This window comes from Lepisosteus oculatus, chromosome 11, assembly GCF_040954835.1.
Source record: "Lepisosteus oculatus isolate fLepOcu1 chromosome 11, fLepOcu1.hap2, whole genome shotgun sequence".
Taxonomy (NCBI): domain Eukaryota; kingdom Metazoa; phylum Chordata; class Actinopteri; order Semionotiformes; family Lepisosteidae; genus Lepisosteus; species Lepisosteus oculatus.
In genome coordinates, this window is record NC_090706.1 from 20,165,868 (window position 1) to 20,188,035 (window position 22,168).

A 22,168-nucleotide genomic window follows, 5' to 3' on the forward strand; every position below is an offset into this window, starting at 1 on the left:
TGCTTATTGAACTTCTTTAAAAAAAACTCTAAATTACAGTTTCTCTAATTTACAATTATTTTTTATTTATTCATTGGGCATGGGTGTTTTTTATGTTTCTTCCCAATTTGTAATTGCTGCTGTGAAAAGCACTTGCTTTGGCACTATGACCCTCATGCGCCTTCCTCTGATGGTCAAAACCATCTTTCTTCATTCTGTGTATCCCACAGCAGCCACAGCAGTGATCAGAGTATTGATATAGCTCTCACGGACAGCACTGCAGACTCGCAGTATAGGTGTCTGGGCTTTGGGTGTTCAGAGAAGCAAAACTCTGACTCCAGCAGCATACAGTAGTGTGCTGGGCACATCCTTTTTACTTTTACCTAATGACTCAAACTGGGGACATATAGGCTGTAGGACTCAGCTTGTGTTCAAAACAGAGTCTTTACTGGTTGAACAACTTTTTTCATTAATTAGAACCTTGTTTCAAAGTCTCTTTGTATTTGTGTGTATCCCCATTTGGATCCTGCTCTGTTTTGTTCAATTTTCTATTTCAATCTGTCTATTACCATAATTTCTCTCATAACAGCTGTCTATTAATAATGCCTGTCCCATTTATAGCATTTCCTACAGGTGTGGTCAAAAACATAATTGCACTCTCTCCGGTAATAGCTCCTCTGCCATAGTGGCAGACTCTACTAGATTAGTGAAAGCAAAATTCAATTAGTAGATGGCCCATTTGAAAGAGCAGACATATCAATTTAATACCAAGTAGTTTTTTACATCAAACGCACAGTGACTGCAACTATAGAAAAGCTACTTTAGTGACAGAACCATGTTAAAAGTGATCAGTGACTCAGAAAATGACTGTAGAAGAAAATAAATAATCCTGCTGGCAGTTGTTCTGATTTGGCATATTTTTAGTACATTTTTAGTACGCTTCAAATTATGCTGAAATTGGAGGAGCCCTGGAAGTTAAGAAATGGCAGCAGAGGAGAATGCTCAAGAATTGAGCATCAATCAAAAGTTAGACTGATCAGTAGATTAAACACAAAAAATTTGGTTATGTGAAAGAGTTAGCAGCTTTCTCTCTGGCAGGAGAACTGATGTTTCCTCAAGCTCTGTTATCACATTGTGTGCCAAATCACCAACTCCAGGAATCACTTTGTTTCGTGTTCTTTGAACTTTTTGTAGACCATAACTGTGCTTTTTGTAAGAAAGTAAAAAAATTGCATTGTTCCACATTGTTTGCTAACTTTTCAAGGCAAAAGCCAGTCTGGTTGAGCACTTATTTAGCTTATATTGCAAGTGCTTCAGACATGAGAAAAGGAAAAAAAATAGCTTTGAAGGCTGTGGAAAGTACAGTATGGCCTTCATGGTACATTTTCGGCAGTTTTGACAGCTGTGATTAGAGAACAGTGTCATTTGCGCCGGTTTTCTTTTTTCCCCTGACATTATCACATATCACAAAATGAAAAGGGCAAATCCCACATGCATGAGTCATAATTTAGGCTAATTGGTGAGACCTGGAATGACTTGCAAGACTGCTGGACTGAAAATTAGCTTAGTAGCAGATCTACAGTTGTTGAAAAGCAGCGCCGTCGCTTATATTGCTTAACAGAGTAAATAATTTTTTAATATTAATAATAAGTAGGCATTCTCCAAAGTGTCAATAGCCTCATTCTAAAGGGAAAACAATACCCTTTCTGAAGGGAAAACATAGCTCCAGCCTTCGACGGAACAGACACCTGGATTTTAGTTTGCTGGAACTGAACAGAGAACCAACCTTTGAAGGCTGGGTTTGTGATGCCCTAGATACAGTAATAAAGAGAATATGGGATGAACTACAATACATACTGTATCTACAACAGATGCTGCAGTGTTATTTGTAATGAATGGAGCACAAAGGGGGCTTCTGTTTGGAGCAGGGAGTTGGGTAGCACAAACAAGGCTTCAACTGGACCTTTTCAAGGAAAAGCACCATCAGCCTCCATCATGTTATGCATGACTCTCTTGTCTTTAGTGCACTATGGATGGAAGTGAAAAAACTACACCATTAAAAAAAGGTACCAAAACGACAAGAGATTAGCTTTTTGCAACTCTGAAAACCTATGTAAAGTCTCTTTACCATGTGTACCAGCTAAAGCATTCCCTTGTGCTTATTCACCACTCTAGATATTCTTGCAGTGTCTCAAAGCTTGAAGAAGAAAGATTGTGAGCAATTAAGAAACTGCTTGAGTTTTTTTCAAATTAATTTTGTATTTTCTTCCAGTTTCCAGATTTCTTGTGTTTTAATTGTATTTGTTTGTGTTTCATATTATTTTTCACCAGTTCTGCAACTTTTTTGCCTATGTCTGTGTAAAGTATACTTAACTTCAGTCCCTAACATGCTTAGAGATACCAATGGAGTTCCAGTGTGAATGTAATAAAGTCTGTTCTTGTGATAATATATTCCAATCAGTATAAAGTGCATTACTGTATGTTGTAATTTACATTTTGCTGGTCAAGGGGTCTTTGGTTTTGATTACATAAAAGAATGAGTTAAGCAAGGCAAAAAAAAAAGGGGGGCAAAAGGTTTCCTCCCATTTGTATCTCTTCTTGTGTAAAATAGTATCTTATGCTATGTGATTGATTAATTAGTATTGAATTAAGAGCCCTATTTGCTATTGCAAAAGGCTTTTGAAATATTGCAGATCTGTGTAGTGTAAATGTAGGAACATGAACTACATAGTATATCTGTACTTGTGCTGTACACACGTGCATATCCTAACTGTGCTTCTGTCATGACTTCTAGGATCACCAGACAATTCTCAGAGCATGGGCTGTGAAGGACTTTGCCCCCAACTGTCCCCTCTACGTCCAGATCTTGAAACCAGAGAACAAGTTTCATGTCAAGTTTGCAGGTAACACTGTACGTCTGTGGCTTTGAAGATGTTTATGGTCCCAGGTTTTCTGTTTCTTCTTTACTGAAAACAACAAGATCCTGAAACCAAAGGAACAACTACATACAGTATCAACAACTACTGCACAGGTTCATATTAAGACTGGAGCACAATGGGGCTCCAGGGTTATGCACAGTGAGTTAAGGGCACAGAGCTTGAACTGGTAACCACCCAGAGCTAGTTAACTTGAAATAGATTCTGCATGCCCCCTTCTCATTTTTCCTACTCATTGGGGGTTTTGGCAGTTGTTTGGAGATGAGGAACAGAGACAAAATCTGAGAGGTTCTGACTCTCTCAGAAAAACAGATACAAGATGGAGCTTTTATTAAATTTTACAATATTAATCTGAGTTTACAGAAGAGAAATCTCCAATTACTCAACTACTCAACATTCCCAGGACAGGAGATTGCAAATGGTGGGGTAATGAGGAAACTGAAATGAAAAAATCATTTCTTTGTTTGCAAACACCACACATACACATACTTTTAGAGCAATTTAGGGAAGCAAGGAGTCATAGTGCAGATCTGTGAAGGTTTGAAATGAGGCTTAGTTTGTGATGAAGAGGGCATTTCTGGAGGACACTTTAAGAAGACACACACAAGGTATATTCTTTATGTCCTCAATTCCAGCAATGTCAAAACTACAAAGAATTTTATAGTCTAAGTCCAAGTCATGTTAACCCTAGGTTATTACCATGAATGGGTGTTCATGAGTGACCATTACCAATTTGTTAGAATCATAGAAAATACTTCCACTTCTGGCAAAGTGGTTATTCCTGATAATGTTATCTCAGGCTTTCAGTTATTTCTGAGATGTCACATACTGTACAACAAGTGTGTGTTTAGTATGCATTCAAGTCAGGTGAGAGGAATTACCCCATGTCAGATTTGTACAGGAGTTTAGAAAAAAATATTATTTCACATAGCTAGACAGCTGCTATTCCACCCTGCAACTCACACCTGGTAACCCACTGAAGCAGGTGTGAGCCTGGCCAGTACTTGGATGGGAGACATCCTGGGAAATCTAAGGTTGCTGCAGGAACAGCCTAGTGGTAATAACCTAGTGTTAGGTTGGTAGGTGTTATTTTTAGTAGTAGGGAATATTGTAGTGAGCATTCACCATGCAGTCTGTTAGGGTCCTAATGCCCCAATATACTGATGGGAGCTCTATACTGTAAAAAAGCACCATCCTTTAGATGAGATGTTAAACCAAGCTCTTGACTCTTCATGGTCATTAAAAATCCCAGGGCATTTCTCGAAAAGAGTAGGAGCTTTAACCATGGTGTCCTGGCCAAATTTCTCCTGGTCTTTACCTGGCCTAATAATAATCCTCATCTATGAATTGCCTTCATTACTCTATTCTCCTTCTCACTAATAGCAGATGTGTGGTAGTGTACTGGTGCACTTGGCTGCCGTTGCATCATCCAGGTAGATGCTGCACATTGGTGGTAGTGGGGTGAAGTCTCCATTACCTGTATAGCTCTTTGAGTGGAGTGTCCAGAAAAGGGCTTCATAAGCGTAAGGATTATTATGTAACTTTTCTCATGATGTTACTCAAGATCCCAAAACTTTCGAAAATGCGTTTTTTGAAAGTTTTGACAACCACGTTTTGCACTTTCAAGTGCAGGCATTTTGAATCTTTTTTGAAGATTAAGCATCTGCAGGATTAGCCTAAATGATTGTATCCAGACTGGAAAATACAGTGCTCTTCGTATGCCACTTGATTTTATTAGAATAAATGAGTGAAAATCACCAAGATGAAATTGTGACTTCCCGAGTTTATCATATTGTTCTATGAGTTCATTAGCTGCTTGTAAGGTAAATGGAAGAATTTGCATTTCAGCACGACAGCCTTCATTTTAAGAAAAGAACCTGGAAAGGAAATTTTTCAAGGCGGATTTTGCCTCGTACTGCTTTAAGACAGCATCAACCAACAAAGAGCTGCAAATGACTTTATCTGCACAGTCTGGCATCTGGTCTTGAGATTCAACTGCTTTAATTGGCACCTGGTTGCTGTGATATCATGACAGCCTCCCAAAGTCTCACAAACCATATAAGCACACACACAGAGGAAATTCCTCTAAGCTCAGACAGCTGTGACGATCGCTTTCAATAAGTCACCTCCTTCACGCAGATTACTGGAGATGCGTCACGTCATCTTTTATATATGCAGCATCTAGCTTCTGCATCTCTCTGATTCTCAAGCTTTATGCGTAGCTTTTCACTGTGCAAACAGTGGCACATGTTTCGGTTGCAAGACTTCCAGGGTTCATCAAGGGGATGATCCAGTAGAACCCTCTACCTAGATAATAAGGGGTGCCTTTCAAACTGAAGACTGCAGGTGCGATCGGTTCTGCAGTTTGCTGAGTCGCTGAGGGTGGTCTGTGGCAGCCCTGAATCAATCATGTGTCAGAGAGACTGTGCAAGCTGTGGGACACTACAGGATCCCGGCGCTCCATGCAGTAATGACCTTCCACTGGCCTGTCACCCAGCAACCCTGATCTCATCTTTTACAGCTCCCTGACATTTCACCCTCAAGGAAAAATTCAAAATGGATCTACAAATAGCATAATAAACTTTATTTACCAGGAGAAGAATTAAATTGTTTAATGGATTCTCTTTTGCTTCTGCAGATTTTTTTGTATTGCTTCATGTATGAAAGGCTGCAATTTTACAATGAAATTCTGTGCACAAAGGGCTTTTGTTGCCTTTGCATCAAAGGGCTGTAATTAACTGTTGGTTGCACAAAGCCTTGCAGTGCACATATTATTCTGCACAAATCTCAGAAGTACACATTGACAATGTACTGTATCGAGCAGCTCTGCATTCCTAGCAATGCTTGTCTGTTGTTATTATATTACAGGCATTAGTTTTTTTCTGTGGGATAAATGGAGTAAGAAGATTCTGTTTCTACAGCTGGGGGGGGGGGGGGGGATTTTGCTGGCTTTTCCTTATCATAATAATGTTTCTTTATTAGCCCGATACAATTTCTTGCATTAGGAATTCATCTTTTTGCATACCCCAGCTTTTCTCCACAGAGACACAGACAGGGAGAGAAGCATGGGGTCAGAGCACAGGGTCAGTCATTGTATGGCACCCCTGGAGCAGTTAGGGTTAAGGGCCTTGCTCAGGGGCCCAACAGAGTAGGATTCCTCTGCCAGCCACTGGATTTGAACCAGCAACCTTCTAGTCATAGGCGCAGATCCTTAGCCACAGAGCCACCGCTCCACCCTCTGCATTGTGATTGTTAGGCCTAAATAAACGAATTATCAAGGACACTCATCACAAATGCATTTGCCTTAGCTTTTGCTAAGTGTCAAATGTGGAATTGCTTGATTATGGAGATCATGTTGGAGGTTTACTTTAAGCATGCCTAATTAGACATGAAGTGTTAATGAGGAAACACTGGATTGGAAAAAAACATTAGATGCCTGGCATCAAAGAAATAGTTTTTTTTTTCATCTCTTACACTACTTATTATTTTGTATCTCCTAAGTTTTCCTGTGTTGCCATTTCAAGCATACAAAATATTAAAGCGAGATTTGTAGTTGTCTAGAACAAACTGCTGCTTCTAGAGCACAGTTTGGTTCCCGTACTGCAAAGATGTCACACTCACTGGCACAGATCTGGACTGAGTTATGAATGCAACTGTGGACAGGATCCCCAGTCTGTAGTTAGATGAGTTTGTGATCGGCTACACCATTGTCAGCTGCTGTGGTTCACTGGGTGCCTGTAAGCTTGCAGTATGATCAGCATGAGCAGGATCAATCAGTCCTAATTAGTTGTTTCTGTGGGATTTGTATATGTAAGTAGCATATGGCCTGAAAATGAGTGAATGTATGCATGGAGTCTGCAGGTGTTGATCAACTATTCCAAAACCGTGATGGTAGGTGTGTGGGGGGAGGGATAGAATCATCACTGATTCCAAATTTTAATTAATAATTTTTTTTAAAGGCACAAAGCAAATGGACTGGTGCTCCATTTAAGCAACGAACAGCCAAATTCCTTATTTTTTAGCATTAAGAGGGGTATACATATAATTTCATGGCATAATTACAGTATATTTTATGGAAAAGGAAAAGCGGATAACCACTCCCAATAACATCAATTGCATATCTTTTAAGGTGTAGGAAGCAGAGGATGAATATAATCTGAGTGAAGTAAAAATAAGATTCCATGCCCACTGAAATTCTTTTATTTCATTTGTTAAAGAACAGACATGTTTTTCAAGGGTCAAGTTTGTGTCAGTAAGCGAAGTGTAAAGATATGATGGTGCTTTTCTGTTCTTCCCATTAAGTAATATCTAATAGTCCATACTACAGTATACTGTATCTATTACTCTAGTAATATGTATAGTAATTGTGTATACTATATATGTTTCTGACACCCCCATAGTAACTAACCTTCTTTTTGTGAAATATACGCTATGTAAGGTTTTGAATTGTATTAATTATGTTTTACTATTACAAGAAATAGTAAAAATGCTGCATGAAACTGTTTTCCACCTATCTGTTTCAACTGGCTGATTGAAATCCCTGTTCTAGTCATCCTTAGGAGCACCAGTCTCCTCATCTGCTCTAGCAAATAATTGATATATTTTGGATGAAGAATTGGGCAGCACAGTGGCAAAATAGTTATCATTGTAGCCCAAAAACACTGGGTTTAATTCCTGGGGTGCTATCTTTCTCTTGTTTCCTCCCACAGTCCAAAGACATGCTGGTAGATTAATTCTGTCTTCTGTAAATTGGCCCTGGTATGTGTGCATGTGTGGTTGCCACTGTGAGTGCTCTGCAATGGACTGGTGAGTGTAAAACGTCTTACACCAGTTGCTCGCCACAAAAGGCTCTGGCACTCCCATGACCCTGTGTTGGATAAAGTGGTTTGAAAATGGATGGTTGGATGAATGTGGAACTTTTAATTGTCCCTCCACTCATTATGAATGTCTTCAATCCTAGATTGCTCTTTGTGTGATAGCCATCACGAGGGTTAGCTGCTGTGCTTTGCTGTCTCTTTACCTTGTGTTCAGGCTTCTTCAAGAGTCCTGTCAGAATCTCTTTTATCCGGAGTTGAGTTGTTAGCGTCATAAATTACAACCCAAGCAGAAATAAAAGAGAATCATTGAATACATGAGCTCCATGGGATACTAAACAATTAGGAGGTGAAAGAAGCTCCAGAAGCAGAATGGTATTTATTCAGTATTCTTCATTAAAAACTAGTGGCTATCATGAAATACAAAAGTTTAAATACAGAATTAGCAGATGAACACTGCCCATTTAAATGAGTAATAGAAGACACCTCCTGCAGTGTCAGATGTGTCTCTTTAACTGAAGTAATCAAGGCTTGTGATTTACTGTATGTATTCCTAATCATTGTATAGCCATTATTTACTCATGAAAGACTGACCTGCACACTTAAGCACACCAAAGCATTACAAGTGCAAAGCCAACACCAAAAAAAGAGATCATTTTTCATTCTTTAATATCCTGTTTCAAATCCATTTGCAGAATTCATCATTAGTTTCCTCTCTTTTTGCAGTTGGCAAGACTACAATGACCCCAAAGCTTTCAAAAGTGGCAAATTCATTAAAAGAGATGAATGAGGCAATTAGGAGGAAGTAACTGGCAGACCCCTGCAGAGCCGGTTTCACATGACGTAGTTTTATATGCACTGACAATACTGACAGCCATGTGGTCATCAGCCCTACACACCCTGCATGGAGTCCAGAATAATAAGCAAACCTTTTCAAACTTGCTTAAAAAAACCATAAGGCAATTTCCCTAGATCACTCCTCAGGAGGAGAAGGACACTGTAAATAGCTTTTCCTTTTTAATAAGCTTGGGAAGGGCTCCAGCTTAGACTGAGTGAAGGATAGCTTGTAAAATATACTGAGCATCTGCTTCCTATTAATTAGGTGAGTTCTGTCCAATTAATTGTAATGGAGAAGGCAGTAACTAGCAAAGCTGGTTAACATGTTGCCTGTATTTGATATGAGCTGTCAGAAACACACATGATTGTCTTCATCAGAACACATAGTGCCTATTTGTTATACGCAAAACTAATATCACAACCAGTGTTTAACCTTTGAAACTTGGGAACCCACCCTTCCACCCTACCTTCTCTCCTGCAGCTGTCTCCCTGGTTTATTCCTAATAATTGAGGGGGGCTGTGACAGTACTAATCTTTGGCCAGCGCTGTCATTTCCTCAGCCAGGTGATTTAACATGAAAGTATTAAGTATGCTATACCTTTATATTGATCAACTTGTCTTGTCTTTATTAGAATTTGACTTATCTACTGAAATATTACTGGGTTAAATAAATGGCAATTTGACTATGTTAGTGTTGTAAGGCAGCAAACAGTGAATGGCACCATGGACCTCTTTGTTTTTCACACCATGATTTATTAATGTACTGTAAAACTGATTAAGTGAGTATCAAAGCAAAGTTGTTGGCTGTCTTTTTGCAAACAAACCAAAATGAGTGTGTGAAAAGTGTGCTTCTGACTTAGAATGAGTATGCAGGAAACCTCATTTATATTGCTTACCAGGTAAATTTTAAGTATCAATCCCAAAATTGTTCTCAGCATTGAATTTCCTTTTTCCTTTTTACTAGATGAAAGTGACTTTGTTCCAGGGCTTTATGAGACAGCCTATGTACAGGACTCTTTAATTTGAAAACCACAGTGAGTCCCACCGACATGATCACAAAGGCTTTCTACCCTTTTCTCACAAGTAGCCTTTGTATAATTGCAAGTTGCCCTGTATCCAAACTATCTTCTTGAATAACCTTTGGACTCCTCCAAGTTTATTCTATGTGCGTGTTGGCATACATGTTTTTTTTGCTATTTTTAAGAGATTGATTTGCTCCCACAGAACTGATGGTTGTTGTCATACTTCTTATCATTACTGGTTTATTAGGAAACCCCAGACACAAGCCTTGTGTCACTCACGAGGTTTCTCAGTCGTAAACGGAGATGTATATTTGTTCCTGCAATTTCCATTTCATCACATTAATGTTAATTAGACTGCCAGGGGCGACAGTTCTAAGTACTTAATTTGCACAACACTCACCCCCCCACATCTCCATGTCTAATTACAGCCCAGAGATTTGCAGCTTTTGAATATGTAGCAGCAAATAGAAGGAATCAAAAACAAACAAACCCTGGAAGAAAACAGGATCCATCTCCTGAAGTGGGACAAACAGATGACACACTTTCTTTCTGCATGCTTCCCTCAGCTTCCCCCACCTCACATACTCAAGATGCTTTCTCAGTCTCCAGGTGAATCCTCTTACACCTGAAGAACACTGAACTGGACGGTTTTAGTACAAAGGAAACTGTGGAGCCCGGCTTGTCTTTGTTTCCTTTTTGTTTTAAATTTATTTGCCGCTTTGCCAGTTGTTTTTTTTTTCATCCTGCCAAGTTGAATTTAATTTTTCAATGGCTACATGTTGCATTTTGTGTTTTTATATGTTGCATTACAACCTTTGTAGAACCCTGGATTCCTTTCACATTGCGGCTTGGCTTCGTGACTTACTGATATTTGAAAGACTGAAATGGTTCAAGGGCAGGCATGGTGGCATATTGTTTTGCAATGCTCCCTCACAGTGTTGGGGCCCTGAGTTGAATTACAGACCTTGGGTGCTATGTTTGTAGAGTTTTTATTTCCTCCCTGTGTTTGTGTAAGTTTCCTCCAGGTGCTCCAGTTTCTACCCACAGTACAAAGACATTCTAGTACATTAGGTTTATTGACTACTAGGAAAATTGGCCCTGGTGTGAGTGTGTGCATGTTTGTGTCTGTCTGCCCTGTGATGGTCTGGCATCCTTTCCAGGGTGTACCATGCCAAGCAGATAGAAAATAGATGTATGAAATGGCTCAAACGTATTGCCAGAAGATGAATTTTGCATCCCACAAGGCTGTGCTTTGGTTTTTTGTTTTTATTTCACTTAAAATAACTTTATATTCAATAGATTGTGTGATTGCTTGATCTCTTGAGCAAAAGCATTTGTGAAATACAGAATAATTCATTCACAGAATTGAATTAATGTAATAACAGTAGAAATTAAAGGTTTTGAGTCAAATTTATATGTAAGAATTTTTGTATCTCATGGCCACTAACATGCATCTTTTTAAATAATAGAGGACAAGAGTGCAGAGATCCCTGGGAATACGCAGAGATTGTCCAGGGGGTCACTTTAAAGAAACTTACACCTCATGTTTCATAGCACATTGAATCAACATGATTAGACAGTGAATCTGCTCTGATAATTTAAGATAATTATTTAGAATATGTTTCTTCAGCTTGTGTGTGAGAGTGAGAATCTTCATTAAGAGGTATTTCTTGAACAGGTATTCTCGTGCCAGACATTTTTGTGCCACACACCTACTATTACAAAAGTGTTTCCCAAGAAATTATGTGCTGTTTGCTCTGTCTCCGATCTTTCAGAACTGCAGAGTTAAACATGGCTCCCTCACCTTGCTCTTTACCCTTAGATGATAGTGGAATGGGGCAGGGCAGTTTCCAGACAGACTGGCTCTGGTGTTACCCATGTCTACAGACACACCCATCCCCATGATTTTTACACATCACCTCCATACATAATGAAATACCTCTGCAGTTTTTGCACAGATCTATTATTTTTACTAATAGAAGCACTCAGAGGCTTCCTTTCAAATAGCTTGTTAATTGGATTTTTGAATTGGATGCATGGAATTTTTCTTTTTCCACAAAAACCAGTGCCTTTTTCCTCACATAAATCCAATCCACACTGACTTTTCTACAAAAATGTGATTCTGAAGATATCAAATAACATTCATACACTGTATGAATAAAATATTAATTTGACTTCTGTTGAATGTTTGCTTCTTTTGGTAGCCTTCGTATATCAGACTCTCACATTCAATTATTCATGAGTTGAAGCTCTATGCATAAAAGTCTCTATGTCTTTCTACACACATTTAAATAATATGATTAGATTAGTTTGTACACTCTACACATCCTGATTGATGCATCTTCAGATTTTTGCTGACAATTCAAGTAAAATAAGGGTTTCTCAAATGCTGATTTGAGTTCACTAAACAAAGTGGAAAAGGATATTGTATTTATACCTTAAAATACAATATACTGCAGCTTGCTGGTTTGTTTCCTCTGCGCTCTTCATCCTGATCACAGAGGTTCAGTAGCTACTTATGGTGGAATTATTAGATAGCATTGTGAATTATTTAATGTAAAAATCCTTGGAGTATCAGTCTATGTATGCCTGCTGAACAACAAGTGAGGAATTATGGAACAGGAAGATGTGGTAGTAAACAGTATGATTAAAAGTTGAAGTGGTACCCTGGGGAGATAATTTCAGTCATAATACTTACACGCCTGTTTCAGCCAGTTGTCTTTAATCTTGTGTCACATCTTGTGAAGGACATCTAAATATGTTAAAGCATCTATGTGGAGGACAGTCTATTGCTCCTGAGGAAGATCTGTTAGGCACTTCTGCTCTGGCTGGCCTTGTCACGGAGCCAGGGCAGGTGTAGAACATCTGGACAGATGTGTAAGTTACAGCAGAAGAGATGCGTCACGCTCCATTGACACCTCTGAGCTCTGAAGCGTTTGATAGTAGCTGGCAAGGTGCAATGCATTTGAAGCTTGCCATGATGTATTTTAGTGTTAAAAAATCCTTTTGATTTTGTGAGGCAGAGGTTTGCAATATCAACACTGGATATAAAAAAATGCAAGGAAAATCATGCCTGATATGTAAGGCTTTTCTTATAGGGTAAACATTTAATCTTTTCACCGAGTTATATGATAATATGGACACCTGTAGTTTATTGCAGTTATATACCTGACTCTCAGAACCCAAGATTACAGCTTCCATGAAGCACAAGTAATTGTCTTGCTTGTGTAGCTGCCAACAGCTGATCCTCTATGCTTGCTGCTGCCAACAGAAGTAATCTAAACAAATGCAAATGAGCGATGCTCTGCTCTCCGAGTGTCGTTAAAAATGACTAACGAGATTTGTTTTACTGAGAACAGAGCTCGTTGTTCGGTTTGCTGTGTACTGTAATGAGCAAGCTGTAAAAATATGTTTATGAAACATCTTCCTGTTGAATAATTAAATTGTTATTCGATTTTAAAGACCTTCCTTTATCACTCTTCATTCCTTTCCCAGGAAATGATCTTTACAACCTTCCAGTTTGCTTGCAGTGCCTTAGTGCCAGCTCTATAGTACCTGAGTTGATTCCTATATATTTACCCAAATGGTTGGGACTGTGGTGCCAACATTGACAGTTACTGTACATGTCACATTAACTTAACCACTCAATTTAACACTGGTTACAGACTTTTCCAGTATTTTTCAGGAAACACAAGCTGAAATACTTTAACAATGTCTTAAATATAATGCAACATTGTGCCTTTAGGGTAAAACTACAAGACATTTTCCAGTTTCAGAGTCATAACACTAAAGCAGCAATCTCAAAGACAGATTAATAAGATCTGAATGTAAAACACAGATGAACAGCTAGACATACAACTCAAGATGTACAAAAAAGACTCTCTAAAATCTTCTTGAAGCCACAGTGGATGAAAACTAGCCATATTTAAAATGATTAGCATTTTTTTGTAAAAAGACTCTGCCATCCCCACCTGGCAGCTGGCAGTGGATAAGTCAAAGGACATTTTCTCTGCCAGCTGCTTGCTTTGCCTCACCTCTGATTCTATCTCCTCTTGTTGTCCTTTCAGATCATGTCGTATGCGAGGAGGAATTCAAGTACGCTATGCTGGCTCTCAACTGCGTGTGCCCTGCGACCTCCACTCTCATCACACTCCTCATTCACACCTCCAGAGGACAGTATGTACATCCTGGGGAGCTGGACCTTCCTGCATACTTTACCAAGCTTGCACCCATTTCGTTAGGCATGTGTGATGTCCTTCCCTTTATCTAGGAGTCATTAGAATTCAATATCATCACCAATGTTTATGCTTATGAATTTGAGTGGACAGTGGTGGACAGAGCAGTGGGTGCTGAGTGTTGTCTACCTAAGCAGAATTACAGATAACAGCCCTACTTCATGCTGCCTGTTTTCTAGACCTCCAAACTTTCACATAAGCCAGCACTAGATGGTGGGTATTTCCTGTTTCTTGTTTTATTTAGTGTGTACTGGCTTAGTGGAATTTGTTAAAGAGCCTAGAGCTGGCAAAACCTGCAATGTTATGCAACAGGAGGCTCATCTGCCTTCTTGACAATTATTTTAATTCCCTACTGAATTTGCAATGTGATGCATTTCCAACAGATAACATATAAATCCAATACATTACATGCATTTGTTCTTTGGTTTATTTACACTGAGTTGAAATAGTGGAACAATAAATATTGAAGATGTTTGCACAGTAGTGTATTGTGATAAAAATGAGTAACATGAGTATAGAGTAGGGTGGCATGGTGGTGCAGCGTTTAGTGCTGCTGTCTCACAGCCCTGGGTTCAGATTCTGGGATGCTGTCTGTGTGGAGTTTGTAACTTTTCTCTGTGTATATGTAATTTTCCTTGACATTTTCCTACAGTACTGTAGGTTAATTGGCTTCTAGGAAAATTGACCCTGGGGTGAGTGTGAGGTGTGTCTGTGTGTGTGTCCTGTGATGGACCAGCATCACATTCAGGTTGTATCCTGTCATACATCCTTTGCTTGCTAGGATAGGCTCCAGCTCCCCCTGACCTTTTGAATGAAAAGGTTAGAAAATAGAAGAATGGATGTGTGTAGAGTGTGTTAATGGAGTCATTTTTAAACCCTATTGCCTGTATGATATCAAGTAGTAATAAATGCTATTAGGATTCCCAGTATTCTCTTTTATGTCAGCTAAGCTCCTGCTCTGGCTGTGCTCCTCTCTTATTTTCAGAACAGCACCTCCAGAGGCTTTCCGGCAACGTGCAGGGGCTTTCCAGCCCCTCAGCAGGTAAGCCTCCTTCTCTCAAAGACAGACACAAGCTTATTTACACCTCAGTCTGCAGTCTTCCTCACTTTGGCACAGGCTCGGCCCCACAGAGAGAAAATCCACCTGCTGACTAGAGGCCGTAGCAGGAGAGCTGGACTGTACACAGTGCAAGTCTGAAAACTCACGCTGAATTCAATTGCCACTATGTTTCACATGTTCTTGTTCAGCTCAGCAGTTTCCCTATATTCAGGTATGACTCAGGAACCCCAGGCTTCCTAGACTAGAGATCATGATTCAACTTTTTTTGAGCGTGATCCCCTGATTGGTGGAAATAACATAAGCACAGCATGTATGGATTTCTTTCTGAGATCTTAATTATTTACTTTGCTTAACTACACCAACATGAGATTCACTTTGGACTTGGAATATGGAATATGAGTAATACCACTTTCTGATTCTGTGCCTGGAATAAGATACAATCCTGGAGATAAAATGGCTAATCCCACCCACACATTATCTTAGTGCTCCACTGCCACATGTAATTGAAAGCACTATAGGTCTGCTAAATTAAATCCAGCAGCAAGTGGATTATAGTATTTTTTATAGTAACGTTACCTATATTAATATTTCCAATAACAAAAATGATTTAGTACAAGTACTGAAAACTTTGTCCTTTGTTTAAGTTTGTAAAGTGCTGTCAGTAGAGAGGCTGGGGTCACATGTCGGGCATTTTGATTAGTGATAATTCTACCTGTTTGAATAATTTCCAAATATCGTTAGATTATCACATCCTGCCAAAACCCCCGACAACAAGATATCTAATACACTTTAGACAAGCTTGTCAGCGACAGTTGTCAGTTTGTGTTCTAGTGCCATTCTGCCTGCAGGTAATCTCTTATTAAATGCTGGAACATTTCTGTCACTGTGTAGCTCAACACTGTATGAATATCAAATGGCCCTTCAGTTGAAGTTGTTCAAAAGGGGTGTTCATATTATTTAGAGCTGCTGTTTTTTTGTGTTTGTGTTTTTTTTGTGTAGGTTTTTCTGCTTGTACAGTATAGGTTGTTATACTGGCTGTAAGATAAATGTTGCCCAGAGCTCTGAAGCCCATAGTTCATACACCTTGGACTGTGAGACTCTGAAGCTGTCCTGTCCTGTATAGAAAAGCAGTACTCACTTCCGGTCCTGGAGCACTGACATGCCTCCATTTTTCTTTCTTTCTGAGATCTTAATTATTTACTTTGCTTAACTACACCAACATGAGATTCACTTTGGACTTGGTCAGTTGGTGTCCTGCAAGACTGGAAGGGAAAATTGTTGGCCAAGAAAAGTCTCTTCACAGGCTAGCTGGAATAATGTGTTAAAATGGAGACTCTTTACAAGAGCTCACATGTACAACTGACATGACTCAAATTAAACCTTTAATGCAGTGGCATGTAAAAGCTGTTAAACTGACATTTATCATTTCTTCTTTCCACCCCTCACTCATGTTTTTGAACATCTTCTTCTAGGGTTGCCTATTATTCTCTGACAATGGTCTTATCACTGAAACATTAACTTTTTAATAATAAAGTGAAACACAAAACAAGTAAGAGCTGCTTTGTGCAGAGAATTCTTTGTCATTCTTGTTGGCATTTTTCATCTTTGCATCTGTAGTCTATTTGATGAGGTGTGCAGATGGTTCTTTGTATGTGGACCGAAGTTAATATCAGAAGTATTTGCACATGAGCTTCCTGTTAAGTGCTGATTATCTTTGTCACTAACGATTGGAGTTTCTGATGCCTTTTCAACTCTCTCCTGTGCTGCCGCCCACCTTTCCGCCATCCTAGAGAGGCTGGAGCCAGCTCAGCCGACCAATGGCATCGCACATACAGCCGCTGCTCAGCCAATGAAGTCTATCACATTCGCCTGGAGGAGAGCAAGTTCTTTGGGGAGTACCAGGGCAAGAGCTTCACCTTCGCCTCCTTCCATGCACACAAAAAGTGAGTTGCAGCCAAACTGATTTTGTTCTTTACCACACAGAGGGCTACACTGGCTTTATGAGATCAGAAATCAAATACACCTTGCGATGAACTCCCCGGCACAGTAGTCATATCTTGACCAATGAGTTTATATATCCATTAATGTGTTTGGTTAAAAGAGTACCATACACACCCTCCTAAGGGCAGTGAAGGACAAGAAATTATGACAATTGGAATGAAGCCATTTGCAATGTAAAACAAATGTTAACATTCAATATACCACTTAATCAGATTTAATTTAAGTTTCATCCAAGAAGAGTCTTGAGAAGGTACCATAAAAGCTGTGTTAAAAAATAATTGCATTTCCAAAAAGATTTTGCTTCAAACCCTTGTCAGAAAAGCCACTGTTCCTAGTGAGGGATGCCAGTACATCTCAGAATATATGTGACATGTTGTGATCACACATCACAAGTCACAGGGCTTGCAGATTGTGCCATTTGCACTCGAGACTAATCAAATTACACTGAAGCCTTGGGATAATGTCTGTTTTTAGATTACTTTAAAGGCAGCACAACACTGCAGTCTAAATCAAACAAAAGCTACAACAAATTAGCTTCTGTCATGAAGAACATTAAATTGAAAGAGGAAATTATTAATCAGTGGTTCCCAAATTTACATGGTACATTGATTAATCTATTTGAACCCAACCCTACAATGAAAGAAAGATTTCCTATTTGTTTTTAGAACAGGCTATTTATGAGTATATTTTGCACACACCTATGTATTTATTTTTATGTATTTATTTGATATTTATTTTGTATTACTGTACGTATTTAAATTTTTCATCTATTCTGAGATGTTTTTTTTTGCTTGTTTTGGCCTGGAATTCCCTTCGAGATCAATAGAGTCATATCTATCTACAGTATCTAGGCTGTGTTAAATGTGAAACTGCGATTTCCTTTTCCTTTCAGGTATGGGGTGTGTCTGATTGGAGTACGGCGAATGGACAACTCCAACATCCTCCTCAATCCAGGGCCCTGCCACATCATGAGCGCCTCCGACACCTGTTTCTACATCAACATCTCCAAGGAGGAGAACTCTGCCTTCATCTTAAGCCAGCAGGAGGCGCTGCGAGGGGGGCATGCAGTACCCCAGACCATCTACCACGGCCTCACACGACTGCCTGTTCACAGCATCATTGCCAGCATGGGTGAGCAAAGCTGCATTAGGCTCATAAGGAAGGTTTGACAAGATCTGTAGCCAATTAAGCCAAGCATCATAAGTACGATACAATAATATATATTGTCTGATTTCTCTAAAATTTGCTTTGCATTCAGACAGCTATATTTCATATACAAAGAGACTTACATAAAACATGCAAACTGTACAAATAAATATTACATTTAAAATTAATCTAAACATGAACTAAAAGGCATCAATCCATATATAGTCATTACACACCACTCCTATAGGAATCCCCATACAGTATATTACCAGAACCTGTATGTTTACTGCCTCCACAATAGCCAAATAACCGAAGCCCTTATAATTGCACAATACCCCTTTATTTTTGCACATAACCACTAAATTAACTTCCTCATAAACCAGTACACATTTATTGTGAACTCATTGATTTATTAGTTTGATTAAAATTATTAAAGAGAAAACTGGGCAGCCTTGTGAAAATATGTCAGAAGGTCATTGGTACTGATCTTCCTGCCCTCTCCACCATCTATCATTCACATGTTTTGTGTAAAGCAAAATCCATCTGTGATGATCTTTCACACATCTCCAGTGACTCTCATCAGAATGCAGATACCAACTTCCCAACTACAAAACCAATAGATTTAAGTTCTCATTAATACCTGTAGCCATATCATTACTAAGGACTTGATTTTCCATGCAAATGTGTATGTATGTTGTGGGTTTTGTTTTCTGTTCGTCTGTACATCAATACTGCTGCTGTAAAACAAATTGCCTCCTAGGGGATAATAAAGACTCTCTCTCTCTAAAGAGTATATGAATACAGTATATTTCTCCATGTTAAGCACTGCCATAAGTTTAGCAGATTTGTGCAAAACTGTTAAATCAAAGACACCTTTTTCGACAAATCTAATGCTAAATTGTTTAGGGGGAAACTAATTTAGGGGGAAACTGCATAGAACAATGCAGTTGCAACAACGTGCAAAGGACAGGCAAACAGGCACATTGCAGTATCCAAAGAAGCTGTGTTCCTTCTTTGTGCCTTTCTTTTGTAGGGAGATTGGGTTACATACCATCAGAAAAGGAAGCATGTGCTGTCATGCAGTGAGTGCCTCTGGAGAACACTGTCAGCGTACATTTTGAATTTTCTTTGGTTCAGTAAAATGTAATGACAGCACATCACTCATGTTTTGGACTTTTTAGAATCTGTTTGCAGTCTAAATGCTGAAGGTACAACGTGTACGATGAGGAATAAAGATAATCTGGAATCTATAACTGGGCTGTTTGAAAGTATCGCACATGGAGAACTGTACAGTAGGTTGAAGCACCAGCATCAGTGTCCCCGGGGTTTTCTCTTATGTGAGGCTCAGAATTTTTCTAACAGCCCCCAAGAGAAAGCAGCTCAGCATCACTGTCAGTCCATCACTCTTGTGAGCACTTCATCAAAACAAAAGACTGTCAGCTGAATCACATGGTGATTGGCAATGCCCCCAGGAGCAGGCTGAGAGTGCAGAATTCATTGGACTTTGCTTGATTAGAATACAGGACTGTAGAGTTGAAATTAGATGAAATACCATAAAGAGCAGTGATTGAACCCTAAGCTTAATCAAAGGCACAGCCCCTTATCTGTGCTCTTAATGAAGAAGATGAGAAGAAGTGCAGATTTTGCAAATAGGATGCAATCTGTCCAATCCATCTTTATTGCTTTACTTGCCAAACTCATGCTAAAAATAATTAAGTTCTGAGTATGGCTGCTTTCTTGATTAAGAGCAATTTAGTGCTGGAAGTTCATTCTGCTTTTACATCTTTATTATATAGCATGTAATATGTTATCACATCTTACAGTACAGTATCTTACAGTAGAAAGGTCACTGCTGTTGTCAAGGATAAAAGCTGTATGTTGAAATACCTGCTCCAGATGTATCAAATTATTTAGTCAGAGCAGCCATATTCTTCTGTGTCTTTTGTGAACTGGTGTGACCTCAGAATATGATATGTAGTGCAGAGAGGAAGGTGAATGCGTGGTCAATTATGGTACATTCACATTAAGGCATCACAAAATTAAAGTGAACCTTTTTACTGTTTGTACTGTAAACTCTTAATATACAAGAGTTCTTTGAGAAGATAACTGTTCTGTGTAAGAGGAATGGAATAAATCTGTAAAGTTCGAACTCCTTAGATGAGTGGATGTGAGCTTTAACTTGGAGGCTGGGGCTCTCATCCAAGTTATCTCACTGTGGTGCAAAATCTGAGGTTAGCACACCCGCTTGTAAATCACAAATCACTGATGCAAGCATGCCACCTAGTGGTTCATGGACAAATTATTTTTAGTTTAATTCTCTACTTGGTATTTCAAATTCCATTTTCCACATCTCTTTGAATCTGAAAGATTGAACCAACCGCTTAAGGCTACGCGATAAGGACAAAGTGATTCAACTAAGCAGAATTGATTTACTGCTGTCCCAGGTGAAGAACTGTTAATAACTAAGAGATTAATAATTAAACGAGACTTGGAAAAAATTCTGGTTTTGGAACCCTTTAACCCTATATGTCTGGCCCAGTATTTATCCTAGAAATACATTCAAATAGGGGCATTTCATGCAATCATTAGTAGATAGAAGATAATCATTTGCTTCTTGCTTTTTTACTTTCTGTTTTTATCAATTACCCACTGATTTAATTTATTACAGTGAGACTCAATAATCCCATCAGCCTTTTATTGCCAAGAAAATGCTGCAATGCCTCAACAAATTGCAACATAGAGGACTTAAGAGACTGTCCAAATTTAAAAACAGGATGTGCTGTTTTCATACTTTAAAGAGACACACATTTAATATTTTACATACACTGGACCTCCAGGGACATGGGAAGGTACAGTCATCTTCTGTTTACCCATGAAGTGCTTAATATATATTGTATGAGGGGAAGCCATTCTATCTACCACAGACATGTAACACATAAGATGTGAAAAACTGTTTCACATTTGAATTCAAGAGAAACATTAGGAAGGTCCAACTATATGAGGCAAGAGTGGAAATTAGCCAGAACACTGGGGTTAAAACCCTGACTCTTAAGAAATGATTAATAACTGACTCTTTCATCTGAAGGGTGGCGCCATCTACAACACAGTACCCCAACACACATTATAAAGTGTATTAATCTATAAATGTGTAATGCCTGCTGATTCCTGGAGTTCTTGGCAGAGAAATCTTTCAATGGCAACACCATTGATTTTTTTGTGGCAAAATTGCCTTTCTGGGTTTCATTAAAGGGAGATCGAAGTGGGAGATGTTGATAAGAATATCAGGTATTCTCTGACGTATAATCTCCCCAGATCTGACATCTAATGCCAATTTATTTTTCAAAATCAAAACTTATTTCCAATCCAAGCATGGGAAGGTTCTGAATTTTAAATTCCTTCATGGTTATTTTAACATGCAAAGCTTTCTTAACAAGGATTCTGGGGGATGATATGTAAAAGTAGCCACATGTCCTACATGTACGATCACATGAACTAAGCTTCTTGCATTGAAAGGAGAGGAGCCCAGGCCAGCAGCCATCTTTGTCTTCTCCTCCAGGCACGGTGGCTATGGACCTGCAGGACTCCAGTGGCAGCAGTCCAGACAGTGCCGGAGGAGGCACAGGAGAAGGAGGCAACACACTGGCCCTTCCCGCTGCCGACCAAGGCCGGGAGAGGCGTCACAGCATTGCGCCAGTGCTGGAGCTGATGGACACTGTGCCCTCACCTTCCTTCGACCTGTTGAGCGACCAATCAGAAGATGAAGGGGGCCCGGAGGAGGATGACGAAGACCACGACACTGGCACCACCAATGAGTAAGCCAACCCAACGAATGGCGATAACTACAGTGTGTGTGTGGCAAAAGGGCATAGAGGGTAGGTGGTGGGTTAATGAAGCATGAGATCTCATTTGAAGGATCACATTATTTCACAAGCTTGGGAAGCTTGAAAGTGAAAGGTCTTTGTTTTAAAAGCACCCAGATATTGAACTTCATCAAGTGTGTTGTCTACAGTTTTGCTTCCTTCCATAAATCATCATTACGATGTTGATACTGATATCACAATCAATGACATCTTGATGAAGTATTTCACATATGGACATATGTACTGGAGGCTTTTTGCAGATGACATTTTCTCTTACA

At 39.2% G+C, this 22,168-nt stretch overlaps 1 protein-coding gene across 3 annotated transcripts in view; it reads left to right on the plus strand.

The window, feature by feature from the left end:
- The window catches only part of kcnt2b (potassium sodium-activated channel subfamily T member 2b), a 186,043-nt gene that overhangs the window by 132,982 nt on the left and 30,893 nt on the right, over window positions 1–22,168 (plus strand). For all 3 annotated transcript variants that reach the window (XM_015349287.2, XM_015349288.2, XM_015349289.2), the window contains 6 exons: window positions 2,774–2,882; window positions 13,656–13,764; window positions 14,809–14,865; window positions 16,674–16,826; window positions 17,777–18,015; window positions 21,587–21,842. In XM_015349287.2, coding sequence (XP_015204773.2) covers window positions 2,774–2,882; window positions 13,656–13,764; window positions 14,809–14,865; window positions 16,674–16,826; window positions 17,777–18,015; window positions 21,587–21,842 — 923 coding nt within the window. The remainder of the gene's footprint in view (window positions 1–2,773; window positions 2,883–13,655; window positions 13,765–14,808; window positions 14,866–16,673; window positions 16,827–17,776; window positions 18,016–21,586; window positions 21,843–22,168) is intronic.